The 26,144-nt window shown below is 37.1% G+C and overlaps 1 protein-coding gene across 7 annotated transcripts in view; it reads right to left on the bottom strand.

Moving 5' to 3' along the window:
* PTPRZ1 (protein tyrosine phosphatase, receptor type Z1) overlaps positions 1–26,144 on the bottom strand; it is a 130,221-nt gene that overhangs the window by 9,808 nt on the left and 94,269 nt on the right. For 2 of the 7 annotated variants that reach the window (XM_017743748.1, XM_017743746.1), the window contains exons 12-20: positions 21,376–24,943; positions 17,621–17,765; positions 10,553–10,644; positions 7,235–7,320; positions 4,929–4,949; positions 4,669–4,765; positions 3,160–3,242; positions 2,310–2,444; positions 931–1,065 (exon numbers count right to left, since the gene is read on the bottom strand). In XM_017743748.1, the coding sequence (XP_017599237.1) occupies positions 931–1,065; positions 2,310–2,444; positions 3,160–3,242; positions 4,669–4,765; positions 4,929–4,949; positions 7,235–7,320; positions 10,553–10,644; positions 17,621–17,765; positions 21,376–24,943 (4,362 nt within the window). The remainder of the gene's footprint in view (positions 1–930; positions 1,066–2,309; positions 2,445–3,159; positions 3,243–4,668; positions 4,766–4,928; positions 4,950–7,234; positions 7,321–10,552; positions 10,645–17,620; positions 17,766–21,375; positions 24,944–26,144) is intronic. The other 5 variants (XM_017743750.1, XM_017743747.1, XM_017743751.1 and 2 more) reach the window with 4 other exon arrangements.

Raw genomic sequence — 26,144 nt, forward strand, 5'->3', positions numbered from 1 at the left:
TTCTTTCTGTACCTAATAGCTGTTGAACTGGCTCTGAATATTCCAGCCTTCAAAGAGAAGGGGAAGGGCCAGTGCTTCTGTCTCACCAGGTTGCCCACTGAGTGGAAAAATGACCTGACACTGTCTCTTAGGAAGCCATAGAGAAAGACTACAAGCACTGGAGAGATAACATATTACAACTGCTCTCAAGAGTCACCAGCTCTTCCTGCCACTCTGCTCCTCTGTTGAGTGAACAGAAAGAGTAGGATTCATCTCACCCAGCTTTAGTGGTCTACAAGGTAAGTAGCCTTGTCTAGGCTGCTTTTCTAAGCTCCCTTCCTCCATGGCAACACAGAGGCAGGGATTCCTTCAGAAAGCAGGTAATCTCATTCAAAGATTCATTCCTAAAATAGGCAGAATAAATTAATTGAGAGTAAATGCTGCACGTTATGTATTAATTATGCAGGGAGGGTGAGAGACTAGATGTCTCGGACATTTATGTGGCTGGAATAAATTAAGTTTTCAGAATCCTCCTCAAAGTAACTAACATCACCCTGCTGAGAGAGCATGCTGGTTCTGGTTACAATAAAGTAAGTGTGGATTCACCTGTCTTTAGAAAGGAAAATGGAGAGCTGAGGTGGATAATTTAACTCATACCATGTTTTCTTCAAGTTGCTCTCTTTCTGAAAATGTATCGTCCTGCTACCCAGGCAGGCAAAATCCACGTCAGCTCTCCAATGTGGTCAGTGCTTTTTCTCTGATGGTCCTACAGTTTTCTGAGTTTATTCATCTGGTCAAATTAACTGAAGTTGACAAGCATCTTGGCTGGCTGAGACCTACAGGATTCGGCTTTACATATACAGCAGAAAGAGTTGTCAACTGCTTTAAAAATATTCTGAGCATCTTTTAACTCTTCCTTTTGCCCACCTCTGTTTTCAGGATGCTACAAACCTTTTTGATCTTGGTGTTTCTAAGAGTAAAATTCCTCACAGTGTAATAGGCAAGTACATGAACACTCTTCTGAGTAACCAAGAAGTTCCCATATTCTTCACTACCTTCGGCAGGCCAGTACTGGTCACATTTTCTCTGTTAAAAAGAAAATAAAAAATAGAGGAAAAAACCTCCTAAAATGTCAAACTAGTAAGCCAAAATATTCATATTTAAGAGCATAGTAAAGCACAAAACTGTACAGCGACTGTCAATATACCCAGTTTATAAATAGACATGATCTTCTGTGCAGGAGAACAAGTAACAGTTATTTTGGCTGTGCAAAGATGCTCTTCATTTGGAATACTCCAAAAAAGAGGTTTAAATCATACTATCAGAGTTGAAGGGGTCTAATGTTGTGGAACTTTCCATTCTATAGACACTCTAAAAACTAAAGAAAACAACACGATCTATAGGAAAAATACGAATACATCCAAGTTAGTAGAATTGTATGTGGCTTTTGATTAGTTTGTAGTATGGGCAGAGAATATTTATAACTGGTAGCCAGGGTAAGAGTGAGCCTGTGTATGGCTAGAATGTACAGCAGAGAGCTGTGATGTGTCCAGCCTTTTGGCTGGGTAGTCATATAGCCTTCTCTAAGAGTATTAGAAGAGTGTTTGTTTATAGCATGGTGTTATGAATGAAGTGGTACTCCTAGGGCAGCCCTCATCTGCAATTGCTGTGTCTGTATCATCTGAGAGATGCTTTTTAGGTTGTATGGTAAGATTTACATTCATTTTAGGCACTGCTGCCAGTGTGCAGCAAGTGTGATGCAATGTGTCCTCATGTGACCCCAGGGTACATGTATACTTGCACCACATAATCAGAGAAACACACACCCTGTGATGGGGTTTGACCTCTTTTTGTCTCACTGGACAAATGTGTGTCTAGTCATGTAGTAGGAAAGGAACTGGGAGTACAGGATGTTAACAGGGAGCAGACAGTGAATATCCAGAAAAGTTCACCTGAAATATGTTCTTCTCCTTTCCATGGTCAAAGGCAACCCTGACAAAGAGCATGATGGCAAGCAAACTGGTAGCAGAATGTGGCACAAGGTCCACAGTCTGTCCACTTCTATTATATAGAAGAAGTCTTTTTTTCAGGATAAGATTTTTTTTGTGGTTAGAACATGGTATTTTCAAGACTTATTGAATATTTTCTTTAGTTTCATTCTACAAATCCTCAACTTTATACTTCTGTAGCCAGTCCTAGTACAAGCAACTACTACAAACTATTGATTTTTGTTCAATAAATGACAAAACCGGATTTTTAAAAGACAGGAGTTTGCTACAGGTAGATCTACCAACATCAGAGAAATAAAAAACAGACAAAGGTACTCATACCCTTCCTTTCTCAATGAGATTAGTTATCATCACAATAACTTCTACGTTATGTTCCCATATCATTCTCCAGAAATCTTCTGCTGTTGATTTTAGTGGCCCTTGAGCTGCAATGTAGGCTTTTGGCTTGTTGTAGCCCTAAATTGAAATATAAGAAATGACACTTGTCAAATCACTGTCCATGAGCAAAAGGAGGTTGGGAGGTGTACATGACATTTAATGTATTTATTTTTAAAGACTTTGAAAACCTTTTAACTTTTATGTTTTTAACTATTGAAATTGCAGAAACCCTGTGGTATCAGATAACATATGAATACAACTGTTATGTCAATATTTGTCATTCCAGCAAATAGGATATGTATGTTCAAATGCCCGTGTTCAGGAAGAACATTGATATGATAGTGATTATGAGATGTGTTACAGAAGTGGTTTAAAAAATGAATCATGATCACTCATGTGTAAATAACTATGTAATGAAAACCGGTAATGGTGCCTTGGTGAGGCTCTCAGCTAAATAGACTCTTCCTCTCATGAGATTACCTCAGAGGGAAGAATTAACCACTCAGATGAGATACACCTCTAATATGACTCAGATGTGACAGGATATTTTTTCTTAAAAAATGCCCTTCATTAAGCTGCAGTTGCTACAATATGAAGATGGATTCCAAGAAAGAATTGGCATTTTACCTTTGCTTTAACTTTGTAGGCTTAACTTAGACCACGAAAGTTTTTTAACAAAATCTGTAATATTGTGATACTTCTTTTGCATTAAACCTATTCATGTCCATTCATATTTTTTTTTACAGAAAAGACTGACAGATCAATAGGCCAGTAGATAGGAAAAGGCACTTACATCGACATAGTTGGCGTTAATGTAATCAGTCAGTTTTCCATCCTTTTCTGCAAGCTGGGCTAATTTAACCCTAGTATGATCATCTGCAGTAAAACAAGGGAGAAAATAAGCAATTTTTGGTAAGAAATATATTCTTTCTTGTAAAAATAATGAGGTGTATTTTTACAATGCATAAGACCAATACAATCACATATGCCAACATCCTTTCCTTAGGTATGAATCAGATTCAAAATTCTAATTTGCAGAAAAATAAAGTAATGACTCCAAAGTTTGAAGGGATTCAGAATCTAGTGGCCTGAGTAGCAGCACCTCGGATCATTTTAGGCACTATGACATATTTCCCCTATGGCCTCTAGCTGCTGCTTGTAAATGTGTACGGGTCTTCCATAAGTCCTGTGTCATGACTGCCAGATCTGCACAGTGGGATGTCTCAAAATGACAGCAGGCACCGTTGTTGAGGAACTTTAATTCCAAGTTAAAAGAACACTGGAGAGCAATGAGACTTTGAAAGTGCTGGTCATCTGAAGCATCAGCAGTGGCTACATCAGGGTGAGCTGAAGCGTTCTGTAGGCTGCACCAATTGCAAGAACTACACTCGAGTCGCTTACAGAGGATTCTTGCTACTTCAGCTGCCCTAAGCTGCCTCTGTACTGCTCTTTAATCAAACAGCCCCTGGGCTGGCACATTTCGTATGACCAGCTACAAACACAGAGTGACAGAGGAAAATCCCTGAGTTTTTGTCCCTTTAGAGACATCTTTAGCCAGGGGGATTGTCATTTCCTGTTGCTGGTTTACATTGTCTTCTGCCAGACAGCTGACTCTGTCACTTTTTCTATTAAGCTTTAGTGATGCTGAATGCCGAAGATTTAGATTTATTTAGAGCTTTCTTGTAATCAGAACAAAGTCGAAATGCTATGGAGAGTTAAAAAAAGTATTGCGCCAACAAATGATCAAAAACCCAGAGGCAATAGCTTGAAAGAGATATTAACAAAACTGAATAGTGTTTCAGAGCAGAAAAATCTGGGAGAGTGATGCAGTGGGAAAACAAGTGTACTGGCTAATGAAGATGCTGTACTACATTGTTGCCAGGCACATAAAACCAGAACATTCATGTTTATATGTGACAGTAAATATATCCAGGGATTTTGAAGCTCATAGAGACAATAAATCACCATTACTCCAAATCAAAGATGGATTAATTTTGACAATCAAAACACAGCTTCTTAGGCTTTCTAATGGCATTATAATGAAATCTCCCAACTCCCTTTGGGTCATCGCAGAAGACACGAATATGTCTTGCTGACACATGCTCATCAAAGCAGCAGAATGTCAGAGGCCTAACTTGAAGAGATGTGAAATCTCATGCTAACTCCTCTCCAAGGAGCACTTTGCTGAACAGTAGCTGGAGGTTTCAGTGTAGAAGTATTTTTGCTCCCACTAATAACATATAAATCTATACTTGTCTGTAATTATTTCTGGCACAAAACAACAAGTGATACTTTTACTTACAAGCAACAATGTTTATGTATCTATTCTTATTCTTGTTGTCAGGGTGATTAGAGCTGTCTGATGTAATACCTAGATCTACAGTACAGCTCTGGATTTCCTGAAAAAAAAGTATGCCATTCTTTAGTAAGTATTAACATACATAAAATGTCTTTAAATACAGTAAGTAAGCATGAAAAGAACCACAACCTTACACCCAATTATCTATGATATTTTACAACTACTTCATTGCTAAAAAAAAATGCAGTGAAATAATTCCTTACCTGATAAAACTCTTTCAGTGTCTAATGAGGGAATGAATGCAAAAAAAGTAAAAAAAATCAAATTCCACAGCACAGAACAAATGGATAAGTGTTTATATAAATTACAATTACTATATGGAAAACAGTTATGGTCATGCAATATATCCATAATAACAACAAAACTGTGTATTTTGACAAAACTCCTAAAGGAAACAACAGGTAATTTTCCCAGTTAAAATTATGGCATCTCTTTTCCTATCTTTAATGTTAGATCTTAGGCCAGTGAAAGCTTGTACATATGAGCAACACTACAGACTTTAGCCAGATTATCTGTAAATTTAACAGTTCATTGGAATTTTTATTGGTCCTTATAAATGCATCAGTTTCTCTGGGGAATGCTTTTGCTCTCTTTGCATTCAGCTGCAAAACCTCCACTGAAGCAGGACTGTGTGTTGTCCAGCCAGCCTCAGAGCACTCTGGGGAAAGACAGAGTTACAGCCCTCACTCTGGCTGCCAGCAATTTCAACGATTTTATAAAGAGAGACAGGCTTGAGAAGACAGGCACAAACTCTCTAAGACTCACAAAATTAATTCATTTTATTGATTACTTTAGTTGACAGGAAACTCAAGCATTTATAAGTCCCACACTGTTAAATAGCAAATATATTGCCATCACTAAAAGTACTAATGATGCTTCCCAACACTTTTTGTAATTCATTTTAATGTCAGTGACCTTAATCTACTTAAATATATGTATAAAAAGTGGTTGTCAGTCTAAAAATTAGATTTTAAATGTTATTTTGTAGTAATATAAAAAAACTTGCTACCCTCCCCCCCCCAAAAAATCTGAACCACCTTTGTACTCTTCAAATGTATGCTAACTCTGCAAAGACAATTACTGTATTTCAGTTTTTCCCAATCTTCTAAGTTTTCTATCAGTAGAGAAAAGAACTGGACACTAATTCTGGAGTAGTCCACAAAGCAGAAAAAGGATCACCAAGAAATGATGAGGACACTGACTTTTCTTTGCAATAGTTAAAACTAGCATGAAATATGTCAGATGGTGCTGCTGTAGTTCGGTGACACGCACTATATTTTGTCTTTAGATCACTTCTGTAATTAAGGAAAAGTAAAATTGTAGGACAAGATCAATTTAGAATGAACAATCTGATTTCTGTATTGCTGTACTCACTAATGGTGACAGAACTTTGTATCCATTGTATTTACACACAGTCCTTCAAGACCTGCTCTTATTCATAGCTAGCTGAGCTGGAGCCCAGTCCCATCAGTGCATATGCACATGTGTAGTATATGAATATATACTGGACATTCACAAGTATTTACAAATTTGGTCCCACAATCAAATGGATATTCTGAATGTTAAATGAATTGAAGAAAAAATGCTGATGAAGAAGGTTATGTGAAGGACATGGAATTTTTGGTCAACTAGATCACAATACATTGGCTGGGGAAACAAAAGCAAAACCTAAAGATGCAAAACTCTAATTTTTTTACTTTCGTTATTGTTTTTGCAACAGGAATATTACAATTGTATTTTAAATTAACACAGACCAGTTAAAAAACTTGTTCCCATCCCAACTGACTGATTGTTTCAAATCTCTTGTAAAATTGCTGATGGTACAGCTTTCATTACGGTATTTGGGGTTTTAATGTTTATGTCAATTAAGTTAGAACATATCCATCTTTAAACTGATTGCAATACATGAGTGTGAAAAACAATGAAGATCATTAGTTACATATGGTGATAGTAACATTACATGATTAGAGCATATGTTTCAACATTTTCAAATACCTCTTATGCACCATATACTTTAGGAAAGGAACTGTAAAGCTTTCACTACCACATAGGAAGACTACATTAGCTCCCCTGTTAATCAGAAGTCTTGCCACGTGTACTCATTATTACTTCCCTTTTATTTTCTCTGTAAATGGAACAAGCAAATGTGGGTAGCTTCTGCAAAATTCAATTGTCATTAGTATTGGAAAAGCTTTAGATCTATCACTGTGTCTGATAAACCATATACATTGCATTATCTTTGCATAGTTTATTCACACAATTGTTCAGTATTTTAGCACAATAATAAACATTCCCATTTGTACCAGTCCTGGTAGCTTTTAGGAATCTCCCTAGGCTTTATGCATAAACTCCATACTGGTCTCAAAGCACTCACATTTATGGTGTTATTTCATGCATTCATGAAATTGGTGCCCAAGTCAGAATGTAATGCCCCCATTTTTGTTTCCAGGCATTTAAACTTAACATTATTTGTACATGCTAAGTAAAAGACGACATCATAGAGCCATACCTCAAATTCTTCAGAAAAACCATTACTTGCATGTAAATCTGCAACATGTTTTGGAAAATGCTTTATTGGAATTGCTCCAACATCATCTTAGGGGTGGGAAAAGACAAAAAGTATATTTATGTAGAATAAAAAACCAGTGACATATAATGAAGTTTATATGTAGGCAATCCACAAAACATCCTGAAATAAAATTCTTGGCATGAACTTTGGATATACAACTCCCAAAAAATTACAACATTCTTTTATGCCATTAACATTTCTAAAATAGTTGCCTAACACTTGAACATTTCTAAATTATTATTTGGAAAGAAGATAAAGAAAATGCCTTGCTAGGTTTTGCTCTGTCTGTAAGCTCCCCAAATCAAGGTGCTGATTCTGCAAGATGCTGAGTTTTTCTGTTAAATAGAAGAACATACAAAATTCCCTGTGAAGTCATGGAGATATGGGAGGATTAGCTCTTTGCTCTCAAAGGCAGAGAGCAGAGCTCTGAATAATACTGATAAAGTAGGAATGATTAGGCAGAGTTGTCTGGGTACTTCACACTGATTAGTGTTGCACTGGAACTCAGATGCAGTACATGGACAAGATGCATAGTCCCAAGCCTGCTAAATTAAAACAGCATTATGCCAGTAGTTTCATATTAATTTACAGTTGCATGTTTGCACTGGCATCCAAAGTAAACAGCAATAATTTTCATCTTTTACTGCATTAGTGACTACCTTCAGTACAGAAATTTCTCCCTGTTCTCCTTATGATTCTATGATTACAAATTGATAATAATCTTATGTCTGATCATGGCAGTACTGACCGCAGATTTTCACATCAGGCTTCATATTTCAAGTTTTAAATGCAAGATTTATGTTTAACACTTCTTGGCTGCCCAAAAAGAACAAATCTACATTCTCAAGGAATAAGTGTGATTAATGTAACATCTCCATTTTACTTTAGACAAATACAAAAAACCGCTTGTGTAGAATATGCATCAGGAATCACATCAAAAACCTTTGGGACTTTCAGTCTTCTCTTTACTGCAAATATGCTGTGTAAACAAAGTCATCTGTTTGCTAATTATCTGCTAAAGGATGGCATGATTTCACTTAGTTTTGGTACTGAAAAATAATTTTGTTGGGTTTTTTTTTAAAGCCTTTCATGGTTTAAAAATATGTTTATTTCACAATCTGTAATTTCATCACTATTTCATATGCGAACAAAACGTCAGAAACATTGAACAAGGACCTGTTATTCACATCAACAGATGTTCAGCATTTATCCTACCTAATAATTTTATCTTTCAGTTACCAAGAATTTGTTGATTTGTACCAAGATCCAGCTGATCTTCCACTTACATGACTGGATCTGAATACAAAAAGTGAATTTATCCAGTCAAGCCTAAGAGAAGCTGAACAAATGTGTAACACAATCGTCACACTTTGGAAATGAAACCTTGCATGAAGGGTTTATCCTAATGATATGCAAATGCAAAACCAGAAGGGAAAGCAAATGACCCAAAGAGTGAGCACAATAATGGAGAAACAGGTTCTGTTTCTTTGCCCATGCAAATCTCCCAATTCAATCACTTCTGAATCCAGGAATGTATTTTATATCTGGATGTCAGGTATCACTTCAAACTACTGAGAGTTTGATAGTGGATCTGAATACTACCCTCTAATTCATTATTATTTGAATGCATCTTTGAATTGTGCTGTGAAGTGCCATGGCATTTTCTGTGAATAACTGCGGCTCTCCTATCTCTGCCAATGAAACTCCATGGAAGGAAAACTTAATATATAATGAGATCTGTGGAGTGTGCTTTTGGTCATAGCCATAAGAATTGAACTTAGCAGTTGCAAAACACTCTTCCTGCCCTACAGTCTTTTCTAGTATTACATTGTAATTAGATGCAATTGTAAAATTACACTGTTGAAACACTTGTGCAATAGAAAACATAGTGACTGTTCACTTGACATCTGTTGCACGCAAAATAAAACTATTTCCTCAGTGCTTGCAGCTTTTTCCATAAAATATTTTGTGTATTTTCAGTCACTTAGAAAAAAATTTCTCTTTAATATTTATCAGCATTTCGGAAGGAAAACCTCCAGCTTCAAAACATGTATTTTAGGCACTCAGAAAAACTGTAAGTGCAATTATGACAATGGAAAACACTTTCTCCCTGAGGTGAGATGGTCAGGAAAAATTGTAAGAAAATTATGCAGTTGTAATGCAATATAGTTAATGATGGAGAATTAAAGCAGACATTTCCTATAATGATTGTTTGACATTCATATATAATCATGTTTTCTGAAATCAAGCTGAAATCTCTGCTTTTCAACCATTTAGTTAAAGTTTATGCATCTCCTAACAACAGCAACCCATACAAGATGCATTTGAAGATATCTACAATTCAGTTACAATGGAAGCCTAATGTTTGGGATTTATTTAACTAGATCTGTTTACTAGTTATTCACACAAGGGCTGATTTTCTTCCTTTAGTCATTCCATGGAAATCCATCTCCATGTGTAATAGCACAGTTTGCAAAAACATTACTTGTGGAACAAGATATCCTTGTCTCATAGGTGAGAATGTGACTTAGGATCTGCTTCAGGATAAATCTATTTAGGGTTTAAATAGATGAATGAAATTAATCTATTTCATTCTACACCGACTGAAAAAGCTGTGAGGCTGCACGTGCTCCTCTGATACTCTTTGAGGAAAGAAAGGAAACAGTTTCTCCAAATAAAGGTGGTGGATATAGAATCAGAAGATGCTAATAATATTCTGAACTTCTGTATTATTTTCATGAGAGGTTCACAGAACTTTACCATCGTAATTATGCTAGTAAAATACATAAGTGTAAGAACACGCTGTAATTGCAAGTGAAATGCAGACAGATGAGGCATATCCTCATCCCCCTGGTAAAAAGAATAGGACATGTTCTATACACAGGTGACAAATCCAATTAAAGGCAGAAACACAACAGAATATGTTGCTGGTGTTATCCTCTAGAGCTATTTAGGGTGGCTCAGATGGCTACATGAGCAGCCACTCTAGTGAGGCTACACTTCAAATGGTTACAAGGCAGAGTATCCTTGAGGCAACTCTGTAAGCTGAGGATATTTGTCTTCTGTGTTACCTACAGAAGAGATTATTAATAACATCAGTCTGCCAATGTCAGGTGTACCTGTTTACACAGACTTGTACAAGAGGTTACAAATCTCTGGTTTACAGATGTTACAATATATGAAGAATTCATATTGACACATATAAAGCAGCATCTTCCAACAGCTAACACCAATCCACAGAACAGTTGCCAGAAATACCTGAGACTGGGAAGATTGGAGCTGGGGGAGCAGAAATCACTCGAGGTGATGTATTATCTTCTAAATAAAAATGAGCAGTCTGGAAACATTTCCTAGAGAGGAATAAAAAAAAAAAAATATTGAAAAAAAAAAGAAAATAAAAAAGAAACAACAAAACCCCACCAAAACATTTTCTGAGATGATTTAGAATTCTGGCATTATTGAGTCAGAAAGCAAAATCATGATTTTGAAAACCAATTTTCATGGAATGTCTAATACTACTGCTATAATATAAATATTCCCCCAGCACATCACCAAATTATGCATACAACAGGAAGATACTACATTACCTCAGCAAATTACAGTTCATGCATCTTTACCTATACCAGAAGCAGAAGATAGAGCACACATCATAGTGACAGCTGAAAGAGAAACTCTGCACCAGGAGCTACTGTAGATGCTGCACAGCTCCAAGTACAAAAAATGCGACTTTCTTCCTTACTTATCTAAATTCACTTAAATAATTACTGTTCCCTTTCATGTAATGATGCTAGCCTGAAAATGGAGCAGTGTAGGAGACCAGATCTGGAAATTCATCAATAGATGCTACCACAGACACGGAAGAGCAATAAAAGACAACACGCCCTGTAACAGCCAAAACAGTGGCTCTAGAACTACTATGACTGGGGCTAAACAACTTTCCATAATATAATCACAACACTGAGGGACACCTTAACTAAGGAGGGCTTCCCAAAGCTGACAGACCCAAACAGGGGAATTTCTAACTCCAGGACATGCCAGCTTTGTTGCAAAAACATTGAAGTATGAATACAAATGGAATCAATCTTAAGTATGACCCACAATGTTATTTGTATCTGTGCTGTAATCCAGATGTGAAGATTATAGGAATAGCATCTGTTAAAAATCCAAGCTATTCAAAGGAATGAATAACCAACTGTTGCTGTAAGCATTGCAAAGCCTCTTTAATTAAAAAATCTCCATATGATTAGACATGCTAATAACAATCTTAACTTTGTTAAGATTATTGTATAATATGTATATATTATATATATATTATATATATAGATATTATTATTTGCTTGTCATTAAATTCAAAAAGAAATATATGCACCATGAAAATACTAATCTCATTTTATATTTACAAGATTCTGCTTCTTCAAAGCTGTTGGCTGAAACTATTGTATGATTGTTTGCTACTTTGTATAATCACTGTTACTATAAATTCTGTAGCATTCCTGTATCACTGCAGTCATAAAACCCCTCATATAATTGTTATAAGCAGAAATAAAATCTGAAGATACTTTGAGAAATATATAGGGAATATGTGGCTGTTGTCATTCTTTCCAGAACCATTAATATAGATAATAAAGACTTTGGTAAGCTTATTTGAATTAAGCCTCTGGGAAACATGCCCATATTCTCAGAATGTGTTGGGAATTTTCTATCAGTGTACAATACAGATTCACTTAAAACACAAGAAAAAGCAGACAGCTGCCTAAAACGGAAAACTGAGGCATGCAAAATAGTTCCAGTGATTCACATGACAATTAAACCTGAAGTCCAGCTAGAATTCTCTAAAAGCGTATTTGTGATGTTCACAGAGAAGCTTTGGCTTTGCAAGAGAAATTTGCAGCAATACTATCTGTTATGTACTTGGTTTTACTTAGAAATGGCAATTTCAGATGCAGACCAAGGACACCAAGGTACCTGGGAACACCCTGCTGAATTTTAAGGCATCTCTAGCATTAGAATTAGTGGCTGCTGAGGTGAGAGAGGCTGTCTCAATGCTAGCATAAGACTCAAGAGTTAGTATCAGAACTCTGTGTGAAATGTTTCTGAGACAGGCAGGTACCAAAGTCTTCAAATCATTACATACTTTGGAAAGTCTGGCCCTGTCTGCTGGGCACAGTGAATGCTGTATTGTGTTTATTAAAAAGTGCACCAACCAAACATGCCAACCAGTCTGATGCTAAAGCTCCAAACCCAAAAAGTGTCCTCCCCCCAAATGTCTACTGCTTGTGAACACCCATCATACACAAGGTTTATGGACTAATGTTGTCACCTATTTGCGTGAGAAAAGATTGAGCTATAAAGAATTAGCATAATGACTTTCACATCTAAAGCTGTACTTAAAATGTCCTCATATTATGCCATACACTCATTATCCCTCACTGAGCCAATGTATTTTTAATCTTTAACAAGTTAATTATGGCTCAAAATAAATTACACCCTTAGTGCATTTGGGAGACAAATTCATAGCAGTTGACTTAACCTGTACTGAGACTCATAAATAGGCACTCCATCTGCTTCTGCAGCAGCACTGAAAGCCTTCATGACTAAATCTAATGTTAATACTCACATCTTGTTAATTATCACTTGTTGTTAATGAAAAAAGTGATGACTATTTCAAACTTCCAGACAAAGGTCCCATCACTCAATAACCTGATTATTTAATTTACACCTTTCATCACAGCATTTAGATCTCCAACCTAAAACTGTAATTTGTAATTTAGACACTGCACTTGTTCAAAAACACACTTTATATATGGGGGCAGTGCTAAACCACTGAATTAATTACAGTGTCTGGATCTGCACAGCAGCAGCACTTCTGTCTGACAGGAGGGATACTAGACCTGAATGAACACTTCAATGGGAGCGACTTGGGACTACAAGACTAAGCCTCAGACTGTGGGGGACATAGATTTTCTATCATTCAGGCCCTGAACCTTGGCTGAGAATGTGTGCTTACTTCTGCCCTGGGGCAGGCACAGCTCAGAGCTTGGCTGGGACTGTCACCGAGGCAGGCAAAGAGCCCCGTGCACATGGGACTGTGCGTGTGTGCAGTGCTCCTGCCCCAGGGACTCAGGAAGGGAGCTGAACTCTGAAAGGCAGAGGCATCTGTGAGAGGATGTGTTTGCACTTCTGCTGCTCATGCAGAATGGTCTTAGAGGCATGATTCCATCTTTCTCTGAGAACTTCAGTTCTTTTGAGCTCACAGCATTATCTGCCAGTAGGTCTCAAACACTTATTAGATTTTTTTTTTTAATGTTCAGATAATTTAAAGATCTGATGGAACCAAATGATCTTTAAGTGGATCCTTAATGGACGCCAATTATTCAATTTTTAAATATCTGCAATTGATCTTTATGTGTTTGTCAACTGGAATTTTAATTGCCAGATTTTATTAAAACTTTTATTTATGAGATGCCACACTGTTGAGAAGTTTCTCCTTTACAGATGGATGAGTGTGGCCTCTGTATATTGAAATCTGGTTTTAATGTTTCTGCATGTGCAAGTTTAATGATCCTTAGAGAGGATTCTCAACTCTGTTTCTATAAACTTATCACAGGACTCAAGGCATGAGCTCAAATCTTGGATAAGAAAATGAGCATTCTCTGACAGGTATGTTTCAAAGATATAGGGTAGTAGAGGAAAACTAAAATTCAAATAACTGCTAGGGTGTTGTCTGTCATCAGGTTGGTAACTTCTGAAGTGTTGCTATCATGAAATGTCTAACAGGCTGCATGACAGGCAGCTGATACTCAGTATGTCTGTAGATGCAAATGGACCTGCAAGTGCATTAGCAGTTTGTGGTTCATGTTATTATGGTCTTTTACTACGATTTACTATGATGTTTGTTGAGAAAGAATTTTGAATGGTACAACTCCTACTGATAACTCTTACCATGCCACTATTCTCCGTGCTCTTCTTACAATAAACATCGTAAAAATTGATCTGCACAAACACGAATAATTAAGCAAAATGGTAATAATGGAGCCACCAAGAAAAGAACAGAGAAAGCACATTCAGGTATTCCTGCCACATCTCTGCTGCAAGAACTTGGAAAGTAGACAGATACTGAAAGCAATGGATAGACTCTAGATTTGGACAGAAAATTCTCTCTAAAGCTATTAAAAAAAGTCTATCTGGACAGCAAGGCCACTAAACAGGGCAAAGAATCTCCTTGTTTATTCTACTGTAATCTTAATTCCGCTGAAGAAATGAAAGGAAAATGACATTGCTTGAAAATTGCTTGAATTACAAAAGATACATGAAACCAGAGTAGTTAAAAATTGTGCATTTTCCTACTGGTAATTATTCAATCTTTAGACAATATTGCCATTAGAAGTTTTCATCCTTGTCAGAGAAATAAATACCTATCAAAAAAAGATTGAAATTATGCCTAATGAGATAGTGAAGAGATTGAGGAATTTCCTCAAGTGCTGATTAACAATTTCATTTAAAAAAAAACCCCAAAACCCAAACCCAAACAACAGATGGTACAGAATTATTTTTCTGATACAAGTCGTTAAAATGAAGAAATAAATAATTTTGCCTTTCTTTAACCTTGGGAGACTGGAACTTGTTGCTCTTGGCAGTCATTTGGTTTTCAACCAAGTAACACAACTTTTGCACATTCAAATAAAGAGCTAATAGTGGAAACAACCCTAAATACTATACACTCAAATGACCAGCTATGACCAATGCTTTTTGTGGACTTCTGTTGCAAAAGGAATATAGAATAACTCCTCATAAACCCAAATGTTTATATGAACTTTAATAAATGAAAATAACTGGCCCAAATTAGGAAAAAAAAGGTGCATTATAAAAAGAAACATTAACATCTAACAGCAATTATTTCAAAACAAACTATTAGAAAAATCTTACAGACTTTCTACTAGTATTTCCCAGGCTTAATAAAATCTGCATAGCAATGAAGTTAATATTCTGATTTTTTTCCAGACTTTAAAAAGAGGTGTGTGTTTTGTCAACTTTGAGAGAGGGCTTCAAAGTCCTACCTACAATGCATAGTCTTTATGTTGCATTCCTCTGAAGTAAGAAATAGTTACTGGTGTTATCATAATGCCAAGAGAATTTTGAGGATTAACAATAAAAGAGCTCCATATTTTATTTTGTAGTGCACAAGAAATACACAAAAGATTAGATTCAAGTCAAGAAGATATTATTGCTAACGGGATTTTTGTTTTATTTTGAAAGACTTGTTTTACAGAATTGTTCATTCCCAGAGAAAGAATACAAAATGAACACAATGTTATTTGACAAAAACAAGCTTGTAACATGTAGGATTACTAGAACTGCATTGTACAATCTGGGTCTTTAAATGCATGGCCTTCTTTGGCAGATAGAAGAGATTTCAAATACTGTTCAGCATCAGGGATGAAACCCTTTGGAAGATGAATATGAACAATCATGTTGCATAACATGAATGACAGGGAAAGATTCTCAGTATGCAAGTGGTTAGCTGGAAATCCTGGGATGGAGAATATAGTTATACAACTAAGCATAAACTAAGAAATGAGTTGTGCAATTATTGTGGCAATTAACTACTACTTTGAAAAGCAGAAGAAATCTTTCTCAAGGTTCATTGTTCAAGTGTCTTTAGCCATGGCAAAGGCTGTCTAACTCACTAGCACACTTGCCTGAAACCAAAGAAGCTTGAACTCAAATTCTCCAGCCTAGTCTGCTCAGGGATGGAATGTGTTCTGTACCCATGTGGAACACACCCTCATAGGCTGACAGAAAACCAGTGTCAGGAGACTAGAAGAAAAGTCAGTAAGCACAACCCTGACACTACAGCCTAGAGATAACAGTAGTCAGTAGTTTGGAAAGGGCCAAAGTTACTGGTTCTCTAGCTTTTTTTCATTTTAGATTAAGCAGGATTATTTGGGCTGAAGGAAGAAGAAACAGGCTCTGGAGGCATCTGGAAGGAGATGTTTGGAAGACTTCCCACTTCTTTATACAGTCCCTGTAAGAGCAAGGTCCTGTTTCTGGCTGCTAGTTTATGTGTTAGCACAGCAGAAGCAGGATCAGCTTCCAGCCAATCACTAAAGCAGCAGAAGTTTTTGCAGCTTATTTCCCCACACAGCGTTTCCGGCCCACCACAGCATTTCCTCCCTGACAACCTGCACACTTGAGAAAGTCTTAGGACTGTGCAAAGGTTTTGAGAGCAGGCATGCCCCTAGGAAGACTGTCTTTAACCAGAACCAGTGGAAGAGTGACAAAGCCTTGAGCATTGCCACATACTGTCATGTGGCTGACGAGGTTCCTGGTACATTTTTAGTTCAGGCCAACTTGCAGTATTTCACACAACGCTTGACACAGTTTGGGGTTAGCACAGGGCAGAGGCCATCCCCAGTAAGCGATGTGAATGCAGCTACTCTGTTTTTATCCTCTGTGAGAGAAGTGACTTCAGCTGTATGGAAGCTACCTGTGCCATGCTAGCTGGTTTGTTTTATTGCACAGTGTGGATACAGTTTTTTGCTCTTCCTGATTATGTTATTATGGCTTCTTTTAACCATCAATTCTCTTTATAGTATATTTTTACTGGCTTATCAATTTATCAAGCCACAGAGAAACATGTCCATGAGGAAACCTCAGCACATGTATGCACATGAAACACATCCATAGTTATCCACTAAAGCTTTGAAAGGCTGGAGGGCTAATTTTGGTTTGGCAGAATCACAAAGGAGAATGACTTTTTAACCACAGGACATCCTAAGAGCTACTCAGTAAGTGACCTTCAAACAGTTGCACTATTACAGTATCATCATCCCCTTTCTGTCTTCTACACAGTGTCAGCTACAGCACACTCCTACAGTGCCATATGAATTGCTTATCTACATACTCCTGTTGAGGACCATAGATTCTCATTCTAAATTGGTATCTACCTTTTTCAATGGTTAAAGGATTGGAAAGATAGTAAATTGCCCCATGCCATGATATTTATTTTCCTTCTCCCTCTTGCATTTCCCAGTGCTCTGTTGAGTTACTTGGTTTCTAGGCATCAATCACAAGTTATTGTTTACTACAGTCTCCCAATATAAACTATTTGAAGTGGTTAAACTCTCACCAAAAAAAAAAAATTGCAGTTGAGTATTTTGGACAGAAATCACCTCATTTTGTCCTCTTTATGACACAGAGCAATATGAAGACATGGTAAGAGACAAGATCCAGTCTCCTTCCTAAACTAGCTCAATAATGCCAATCACATTTTTGAAATCAGAGCTCTTTAGAACTGAAAAAAAGGTCAACCAAAAAACAACTTACCTCCAGTAAATGAGAATACCCACAAGAATCACTAGACAGATAAAAGTCAGGGCTGATACGACCACAAGTGGTATAACTGTCTTCTTCTCTGATTCCAGACTCTCAGCTAGACCAATACGAGACTCATGGCTAATATTACTTGCCTCTGCAGTCAGAGAAAATTGAAACAGTCCATGTTTAAATTCTGAGAAATGCACAGCACAAGTGAATGTGTCTTATAATGGGCCTACTTAATATCACTTACCTCTATTTTTTACTATGTACTGCAGAAAGTTTATACATTTGCAAACCAGCTTACAGAAGATAAGCAGATAGAGGGTAAAGCAAAGTGTTCAAGCTTATGTGACTCAGCCTTCCAGCAGTGGAGACTTCTCTTTGTAAGAATAGCAGACTGTTGTTAAAATTCAGAAGAAAGTTTTTTTTATTTTAATCTGTTTTATTAGCTGAAAGCCAAATGAGTTAAGAAATCTGAATACATAATATTGGAATGTGCACTGGAATTGATATTAAACTGCTAGTCATATAATGCAAATCACTTCTCTGGCTAACAGGTTAATATGAAAACTATCTTGCAACAGTCCTTATGTGCTTGCTGTATTGCAGTTTAGCTTTCTGTATTTTTATCCATTGCCCATTCTATAAATTGCTTTATGGATACATTCTGCTTCCTTTGAATCCAATTGCCTCTCTCAACTCTACTGGAGCCACAGTTAAATTTCCCACCTCCATCTTTACAGGTGATCAAATTATTATTTAGATATTGCTTTAGTTTCGTATTTCTGTGAGTCATATAATGCTAGATGACAGAAATATTTAGACATAGGAATCTGTATGAAAATTAAAACAATATATTTTCTAATTTTATTAAAGAAGGAAACACAATGGTGGACAACATCAACACTGTATTTTTAGCTTTGGTTGTACCTCAAGAAGTAAACATTTTAAAGCTGTGATGTTAACATAAAAAATGGATTTATTTCAGTCTGTGCAGTCTCCTGTGAGCTTTAATTGAGTTAAAATGCAGAAATAAGCACTTTCGCACTTGTTAGAATGAAACCCCTAGAATGTTTTCTGCTTTTGTGAACAGTCCTACTTCAGTGAATTTTCTGTGTAAGAGCAGAATTTTGCTGTATAGAAAACATCTGCACTCCATTGGGATTTCAAGAGACCAATTCTACATGAAAAAAAAACTTGTACACAAAGAAAGGAAGGAATGGAGTTGGATCTGGAAAGGAAAAAAGACAGCAAATTACATGCTCTAAATAAGATGTCAAAAAACAAATGGCTTCACACAGTACAGATTTCTAGGCAGCTCTATTTGCTTCCATTTTCTTAAGTTTAGAGGCTTTCAGAACTTTATGTGCAAAAAGGTCTAGGCTCTGATTTTGCAGATGTCTTCTTGGTTTTAATTCAAAATACTCTTTAACACCCATATCAATCACTTTGCTTTAAATTCTGCAGCTCAATGGGCAAAGTAATTGAAGGCACAAAGTTGCTCCTGAAAAATCTCCAAGTTTCTCTTGGTTGATACTACCTATTGATTTCAGAGAAAAACTATGTGTATGCATGAGAAAACACAGTATGATCCCTTTGAAACAGTCAGACTTGCTTATCCAACTCTGGACTAATCCACAGCATAAAATCCAATGCTAGCTGTGTGATGACAGGGCTCCTTCAAACTTCATGACCATATTCTATTAGGATTCCTCCTATGGGGAATGAAGTGCAAGACTTCTGTAACAGGAGGTTTCTTGCCTACTTGGCCATCACTCCAATGATGGCAGCTGAAGAGGCAGTCTCAGCTATAGTAGATTTCTTTGATTTCTAATAACTGATGTGTTTGAATTCTTCGCGTATTTCTTTCTATTAATTTGCCTTAGTTTCTCAAAAGACGCTGAAAGGCTTAGGTAGTCATAGAGGTCTTAAGGAGAAAATCCTAGTTCAGAACAAGCATAATTATGCATCAACAACTACAAGACTGGGAAAAGTTTAAATGATGATTTTTTTCTGTAATGGTCACAGCAAGAAGATATTTCACCAATTTCTGCAAAATCCACTGCAATGTATAAGTAAGTTCTCAGGTGAGAGATTATTTTTTTTTGTTTCATTTGTTTATAATTTAATTTAGCAAATATGTCTTTGATTTACAGGAGTCCATGTCAGACATGTTGAAATTGAATTTTCAGTTTATTAAAAGCCAGTATTTAGCATCATGTGTTGGAAAAAAAATAATGCACATGAAATGATACTATAGAGTGTCTTTCAATAATATCTAGAAGACAAACTAAGTCTGTTGTACTCCTCCTTCTCCAGTACTCTATAATCCTTTTTGAGTTACTATTGGTAAAAATTCGAATGACACCCATTACATAAACTCTTGTATCTTATGGCAACACTTATTCCTACCAAGAAGATAGGTTTTGAAATATTAATGTTATTTTTGCTTATTTTTGAAGGAATTTTATGTATTTTACACAAAGTGGTAACTACTTACCAGTGAACTAATCGACTTACTGATCCAATTTTGTAACACCTACCTTGTTAGGACTCCTAGTAATTTCAATGTTTTCTATTTTCTTTTAATTTTTATTTTCTATTTTTCACATTCTACTAGCCCAAACTATACTGAGTGCCAATTTACCACCTTTTCATATTAGTATTCTGTTACTCATGAGGTATACAACCTTATATAATTCAACTGTGTATTTATTTGTAGGACTGGGCCGAAACCTTCCCACGCTTTGTGGATTCCATTCCTTAGTGGGTTTAGTTGAATGATACTGCCCTCTACAGATGCTGCAAGTACATAACAGAAGTTCAATTTATTTTCTAAAATACCAATTCAACCTTGTTTGTTGTTTGTTTGGTTTTTTTTTTTTCCCAAAGATCATAGATTATTTTTGACTTGATTCTTTGATTTTAATTCTTTAACACAAGAAGCAATGAAGATTATGTGTCTAAATACTTCAGATTTTCCACAGTGCATTTTCAAATACAAAGGAAATGGGTTATCAATTCTGATTTCTGACTTCATCCTTGGAATCATGCATCACAAATACTCTCACTGACTTTAAGAGGAATAAATAGGAAAACAGCATTAAATATAAACAGGTAGAGGAGAATCTGGCTTTACTTTGGGAATATGCAAATCTGGCACAAAAGTTCTGCATCTGAAAGTGGCATACACAGAATAAAAATTAATGTTTTTATAAGTACATATGAATCAGAATCAAAGCAGCATCTTCTTCCTTGTTCAACCTCTTAGAAAACACACAAAAAAAAGTGCTGCTCTAAGTTTAAAAGAGAATATCAGGGGTATGTTTCCTCTGGCAGAGGCATGATTTCCTCTGGTGTTATTTCCATAAGGGCAGCACTTGTCTTTGTACAGAGAACTTAAAAGAGAACCTAAGTCTCTCTCAAACCTTTAAAACAAAAATTAAACAATTAGTACTGATTCTGGTTTTAGATTTTGCACCGCTCAACTTCTGCTGACAGTATGCATCTATATCCAAAAGTAGAGCATCAATCATTTTAATGAAGAGTATTTCAGGTGCAGTTTTAAGTAACCAGAAGTAGCATTCACAAGATAACCAGCTCAGTATGCACCCCTGTTCCCCAATGCTTCCTTAATCACACCCATTGGCACTGTTACTTTCTCCCTTTATTAGCTGTAGATAAACCTGCTTTTTCTCTATGGCACGAAAGTATCCCCTCACAGCTTCCCATGGTATTCATTAATCTTATCCATAACTAACCTGCCTCAGAGATGTTGAATACTGATGAGTGATCACTAGTAACAGATGAGGTTGATGACTGTGATGATCCAGGAGTTAATTCTGAGTTACCTGCTTCAATTGCCCCTTCAGTGTCTCTCTCGTTATGGTCAGGAAAACTGAAATCTGTTGAAGTTTCATTATCGTTAAGGCTATCTGAGGTACCTTGGCCAGAACCACTTTCTTCATCACTTGTCAAAACAGCCCAAGACTTAGATTCTGATGTGTTTTGGAATTGGACGCTAGAAGTCTGAATGTGGTTCTCCAAAATTTTCAGGTCGTTGTGCTTCTTGGGTATCACACTTGCTGTCAAAGTTGGCATGGATGTATAATTACGTCTGTCGATGGCACGGTTTATCTGACTGTCAGATGCAGCAGTAGAAAGCTTCTCTTCTTCAGGTTTCTCAGAATATGAACTTATAATTAGGTTACTCTGAGACTTGTCGTTGTTTACCTTTGTATTTTGATCCTCTACTGACATATCCTGATCTTCTCTATGGGAACTGCATGAGATGCAGTTACTTACAGGGAAACCATCATCATATTCATCGTAGTCATCCTCAACTACAGAAGACCACAAATCAGTACTGGACATGACACTGGGAGACAACCCAGAGGATTCTCTAGAAGGAACCAGCAACCTACGCAAAGTTACAGGGATCTCACTTTTGGGAGGAACAGCTGTAACTGAAGTAAGTATATTTGGTAAAGGAAGAGTGTGATGAACGGACACATCAGAACCAGAAACAACTGCAGGCATATGAACAGGATCAAAACCAAGTGAGGAACTTGAAGAGGCACTGGCAGCCTCACTTCTTTCAAAAACACTTGAAGACATATGGCTGTCTGTAGGAGTAGCTACATGTGATGATGTGTCACCTGTTAGGAAGGGAGTTGTTACAGCATTTGCTGCCTGGGGGGGGAAGGCATTTGTGTTTTCTAAACTGGTCAGCTGGAATGAAACATCGCTACTGTACAACGAAGGCATAACCTTCTCAACATCTTCACTGTTAAATAAACTGGAGGAAACATATTTCTCACTTCCATAAGAAACAGATAAACTTTGAAGTGACGCTGTGGGCTTACTAAAAGTGTTTGACATCATATCAGCAACAGAAGGTGCAGATGTAGAATGCAGCTTGCTTTCAGTTGTAGCAGAACCTGGTGCCATTTGATGCAATATTTGGTCAAATGTAGAACTATCTTTTTGAACCCTTGAGCTTTCAGCCAATATTGGATCACTAGGCACAACTGCAACTGTGCTAAGCAGAGTGCCATAGCCAGAAGATTGGAAGGAGGACTGCAGTAATGCTTCGTTATTTAATGTAGCTGAGGTCTCATAAAAGTACAGCGGAGTCGAGGATAACATTTTGCTATAAGCAGGGGCAGAGAGAGCTTGATCTGAGCTTGCACTAAGCATAGGTTTAAGCAAAGTGTCATCAAAGGCCGGAGTTGTAACATGCAAAGGCTGAACAGAAAGGTGCTTTTCTGTAAGTTTACTAATATCATGATCAAATATCTTAGTAGTGGGAAAAGCAAGAGAGACTGGAAGGATTCCCTTTGTGCTAGAAACAGGAAGTGGGCTTTCTTGCAGAGACATATTCTGCTCAATTACAACATTGTTAGAAACAGATGTAGAAAGTTCATGTATCACTTTACTTTCAGCACTGGAAGCCATTTCACTTAAAGAGGAGGAAATTTTCAGTTCTCTCTCATCTCCATATATAACATCACCTTTTTGAAGCATCCTATTAACATCACTAAACCCAGATGATTCATATGGAATCTCATCAACAGAATCAGAGGAGGAAACGTTAAGTACTGTCAAAGTATCTGTATCAGGCAAAAGGGACTCACTACCAGAGTATGCTTCAGACCAATCCGTGTCACTAGATACAGAGCGCGTAGGCTGCAGCAAAGTATCAGATTGTGATATTACAGAAGAAGGTTTATGCACCAGTACATTGTTATAGCTGCTAAATAAAGGATCTTGACGAAATATGCCAACAGAATCATGCACAAATTCTGCAGAGTCATAGGAAACAGTAAAGCTTTGGAGGGAGCCCACATTACCAGACAAAGCATAAGGAAGTTCAGACATTGTAGATAGTACATGCATATTTAAATCACTGCTGGATGGTTCAACTTGAGAAAATATGTGAGTTCTATCATGACCAAATATCAGTGTCTCCGAAGCAGCATGAGTGGTCTGATGTGACACCACATCAGCATATTGAGCAAGGCTTGGCTGTATTAATGGATCACCCTCTGCCAACGTCAAAGAAGCATGCAGGGACACCTTATCACTTGCAACAGCTGGAGTAGCACTTTGTGGAAACATTTGAGAAACTGTATACAAACGGTGAAACATTTTACTACTGGAGGAAGCAGAGGAAAATGTAAGCAAAGGTACATCATCATAGGAAGACAGGGTGGGTTCAAATGACACATCAACACTGGGAAATACAGGTGTGGCATGCAAGGTCACATCACTATCTGATGTAGCAGGGGTAGTGTCGAGCATCTGAGAGTCAAACAATAAAGGGGTGACTAGAGGAAACACTTCACTACTGTAGGAAGGTTGAAGAGGTATCTCACCATTATAGACTGGCTGAGTTGTCTGAGAGAGTACCTCACTGGCAGCAGAAGCAGAACCATATTCTCCAGAGCTTGAAGAGAGAGAGTGAGGTGATAATTCAGCAGAGGAGAAAGCAAAAGTAGAATAATGTGGCAATTCTAAATCCGCATCTGAAGTGTCTCGTGAAACGACTGGGCTGCTTGAATAGGGAACTGTAGTTGGCTTTAATCCCTCTACATAAGCATCAGTGTAACTGGTCTGAGACAACTGCCTGCTAGGCGACGCATCAACAGATTGAGTTGTTGGAGCTGTAGCTTTACGAAACCACAAATTTCCATCAGTGGAAGTATGCTTTGGAGGCTCATCAGAGCTTGAGGGTGCTACACCTTCTGAAACATATTTAATGGAGCCTGGGGAAAGAACATCACGCACACTTATGTCTGGACTTCCTGAAGGAAGGGCATCTTCTTGGGAGGTCTCCTCTGTAACCAGCTGTGATGAAGAAGTGGTAGGAACTGAACTCCAAAAGTCATCAGATTCCTGATGAGGTTTAAAAGGAGACAATAAGAAATCTTCATCACTGTGGCCAGTAGTGGTTATTCTTGTTGGCTCGGTGCCTGAAGAAAGATATATATATTCTTCTTCTCTGCCTTTGGTAGAGTCAATGAGTTGAGGAGGACTTCCAGCAATTGTTTGGGATTCCAAAAAAGGATCTTCCTCTTCAGAAATTTCACCAATAGGTGGAGAAGTAGCATAATAAACTGCTTTGAAAACATTATCCTTACCATGCAATTCTTCTCTTGTTAAGTATCTATTTGCTTTAGCTTCACTGGGTTTTGTTCCCATTATTTCTTGACTGTAGCTGGATGTAATCACCTGAAAATCTCTCTTCAACTGGTTCACTGTACTGTCAGTGCTAGGAACCACTGCAGTTTCTTCATCCACCTCTGTTTGCTTTTCATCAACTTCATCCTTTGAAAAAAATATCATTGCCGAAGACAATTAAAAATGTTTATAGACTCTGTACATGAATGAAAACTAAAACTGTAATAATACGCCTTCCTGCATCCATAAAACAAGACAACACTTGAGAAGACACTTTGGTCTTAAACCAAAATATTAACTGCAAGAACAGGTATCCTCTTCTATCTTGAAAAATATTACATATTGGCAATAAAAACAGAAAAATACTGTGTCCCAACAACTTCTTCAATATTGTGTAACTTTAATTGTATTTGACAGACAAAAAATCGCTCACAGTATTTATTTACTTTATTAAAAAAGCTCTAACTCTTTCCTAATAAAATGCAATTGTATATGCAATATATAGTATGTACTGTATACACAGCAATGAAAAAATAGTTTTGCTATCACAATGTCCCAGAAGTTTGCACTAATATCCTGATGGCAATTAAATTGTAATAATAAGAACAGAATTTGTAAAATATATTTTATGACCTCAATGCTGCTGAATCTTCAGAGTTTTCCGGAAAAGAAGATTTCAGGATCTTCAGCATGACTGTAAGAGTTTCACAAGTGTTGTGAGTCGTATTCCCTAGTCCTGTGACAAAATGACCCTTTGTTTTCTGAACATGAATGATGATGAATAACAATGTTTTGTGCAAAATCTGTGTTAGAGTTTTGCCTTTTAAGGATGTATCCAAAAGAAAAAAAAATTACATGCCTGAATACAATCAGGATTTAGGCAGTGCTTGAGGATCTAAAGTCAAACCTTTTTGTCCCCTCTCCAGCTTTTCCTGCATCAAATCAAAAGACAACATTGAAACACCTAACTTGCTCAGCAAGCATTTTTGTTTTGACCTAGACACAGCAGCCCCTGCAGCTCTGGGCTGCTCCCCCATCTAGGGCTGCACCAGAAGTGAACCTGTCCCAGCACAATCTGCAATCTATATTGAGGGACACTTTCAGTTTCTGAAGGGACTTGATTTGACAGGCACACATAGCCCTAAGAGTCAGAGCAGCACAGAGCCTCTTGCAAAATAGTTTCTTTTCCTTATTTGAAGATCTGGCTTGGTGATGTGGTAGAAATGCCACTGGTTTTTATTCAAAAGCATAATGCTGAGAGAAAACTCCCAGTAGATAGGAGATAGGCACAGTTATCAATCTAACAACTCCTCAGTTTCCACTATAGTTTATAAACTACAGTTTAGGT

Source organism: Corvus brachyrhynchos, unplaced genomic scaffold (assembly GCF_000691975.1).
Source record: "Corvus brachyrhynchos isolate BGI_N302 unplaced genomic scaffold, ASM69197v1 scaffold29, whole genome shotgun sequence".
NCBI classification, from domain to species: Eukaryota; Metazoa; Chordata; class Aves; order Passeriformes; family Corvidae; genus Corvus; species Corvus brachyrhynchos.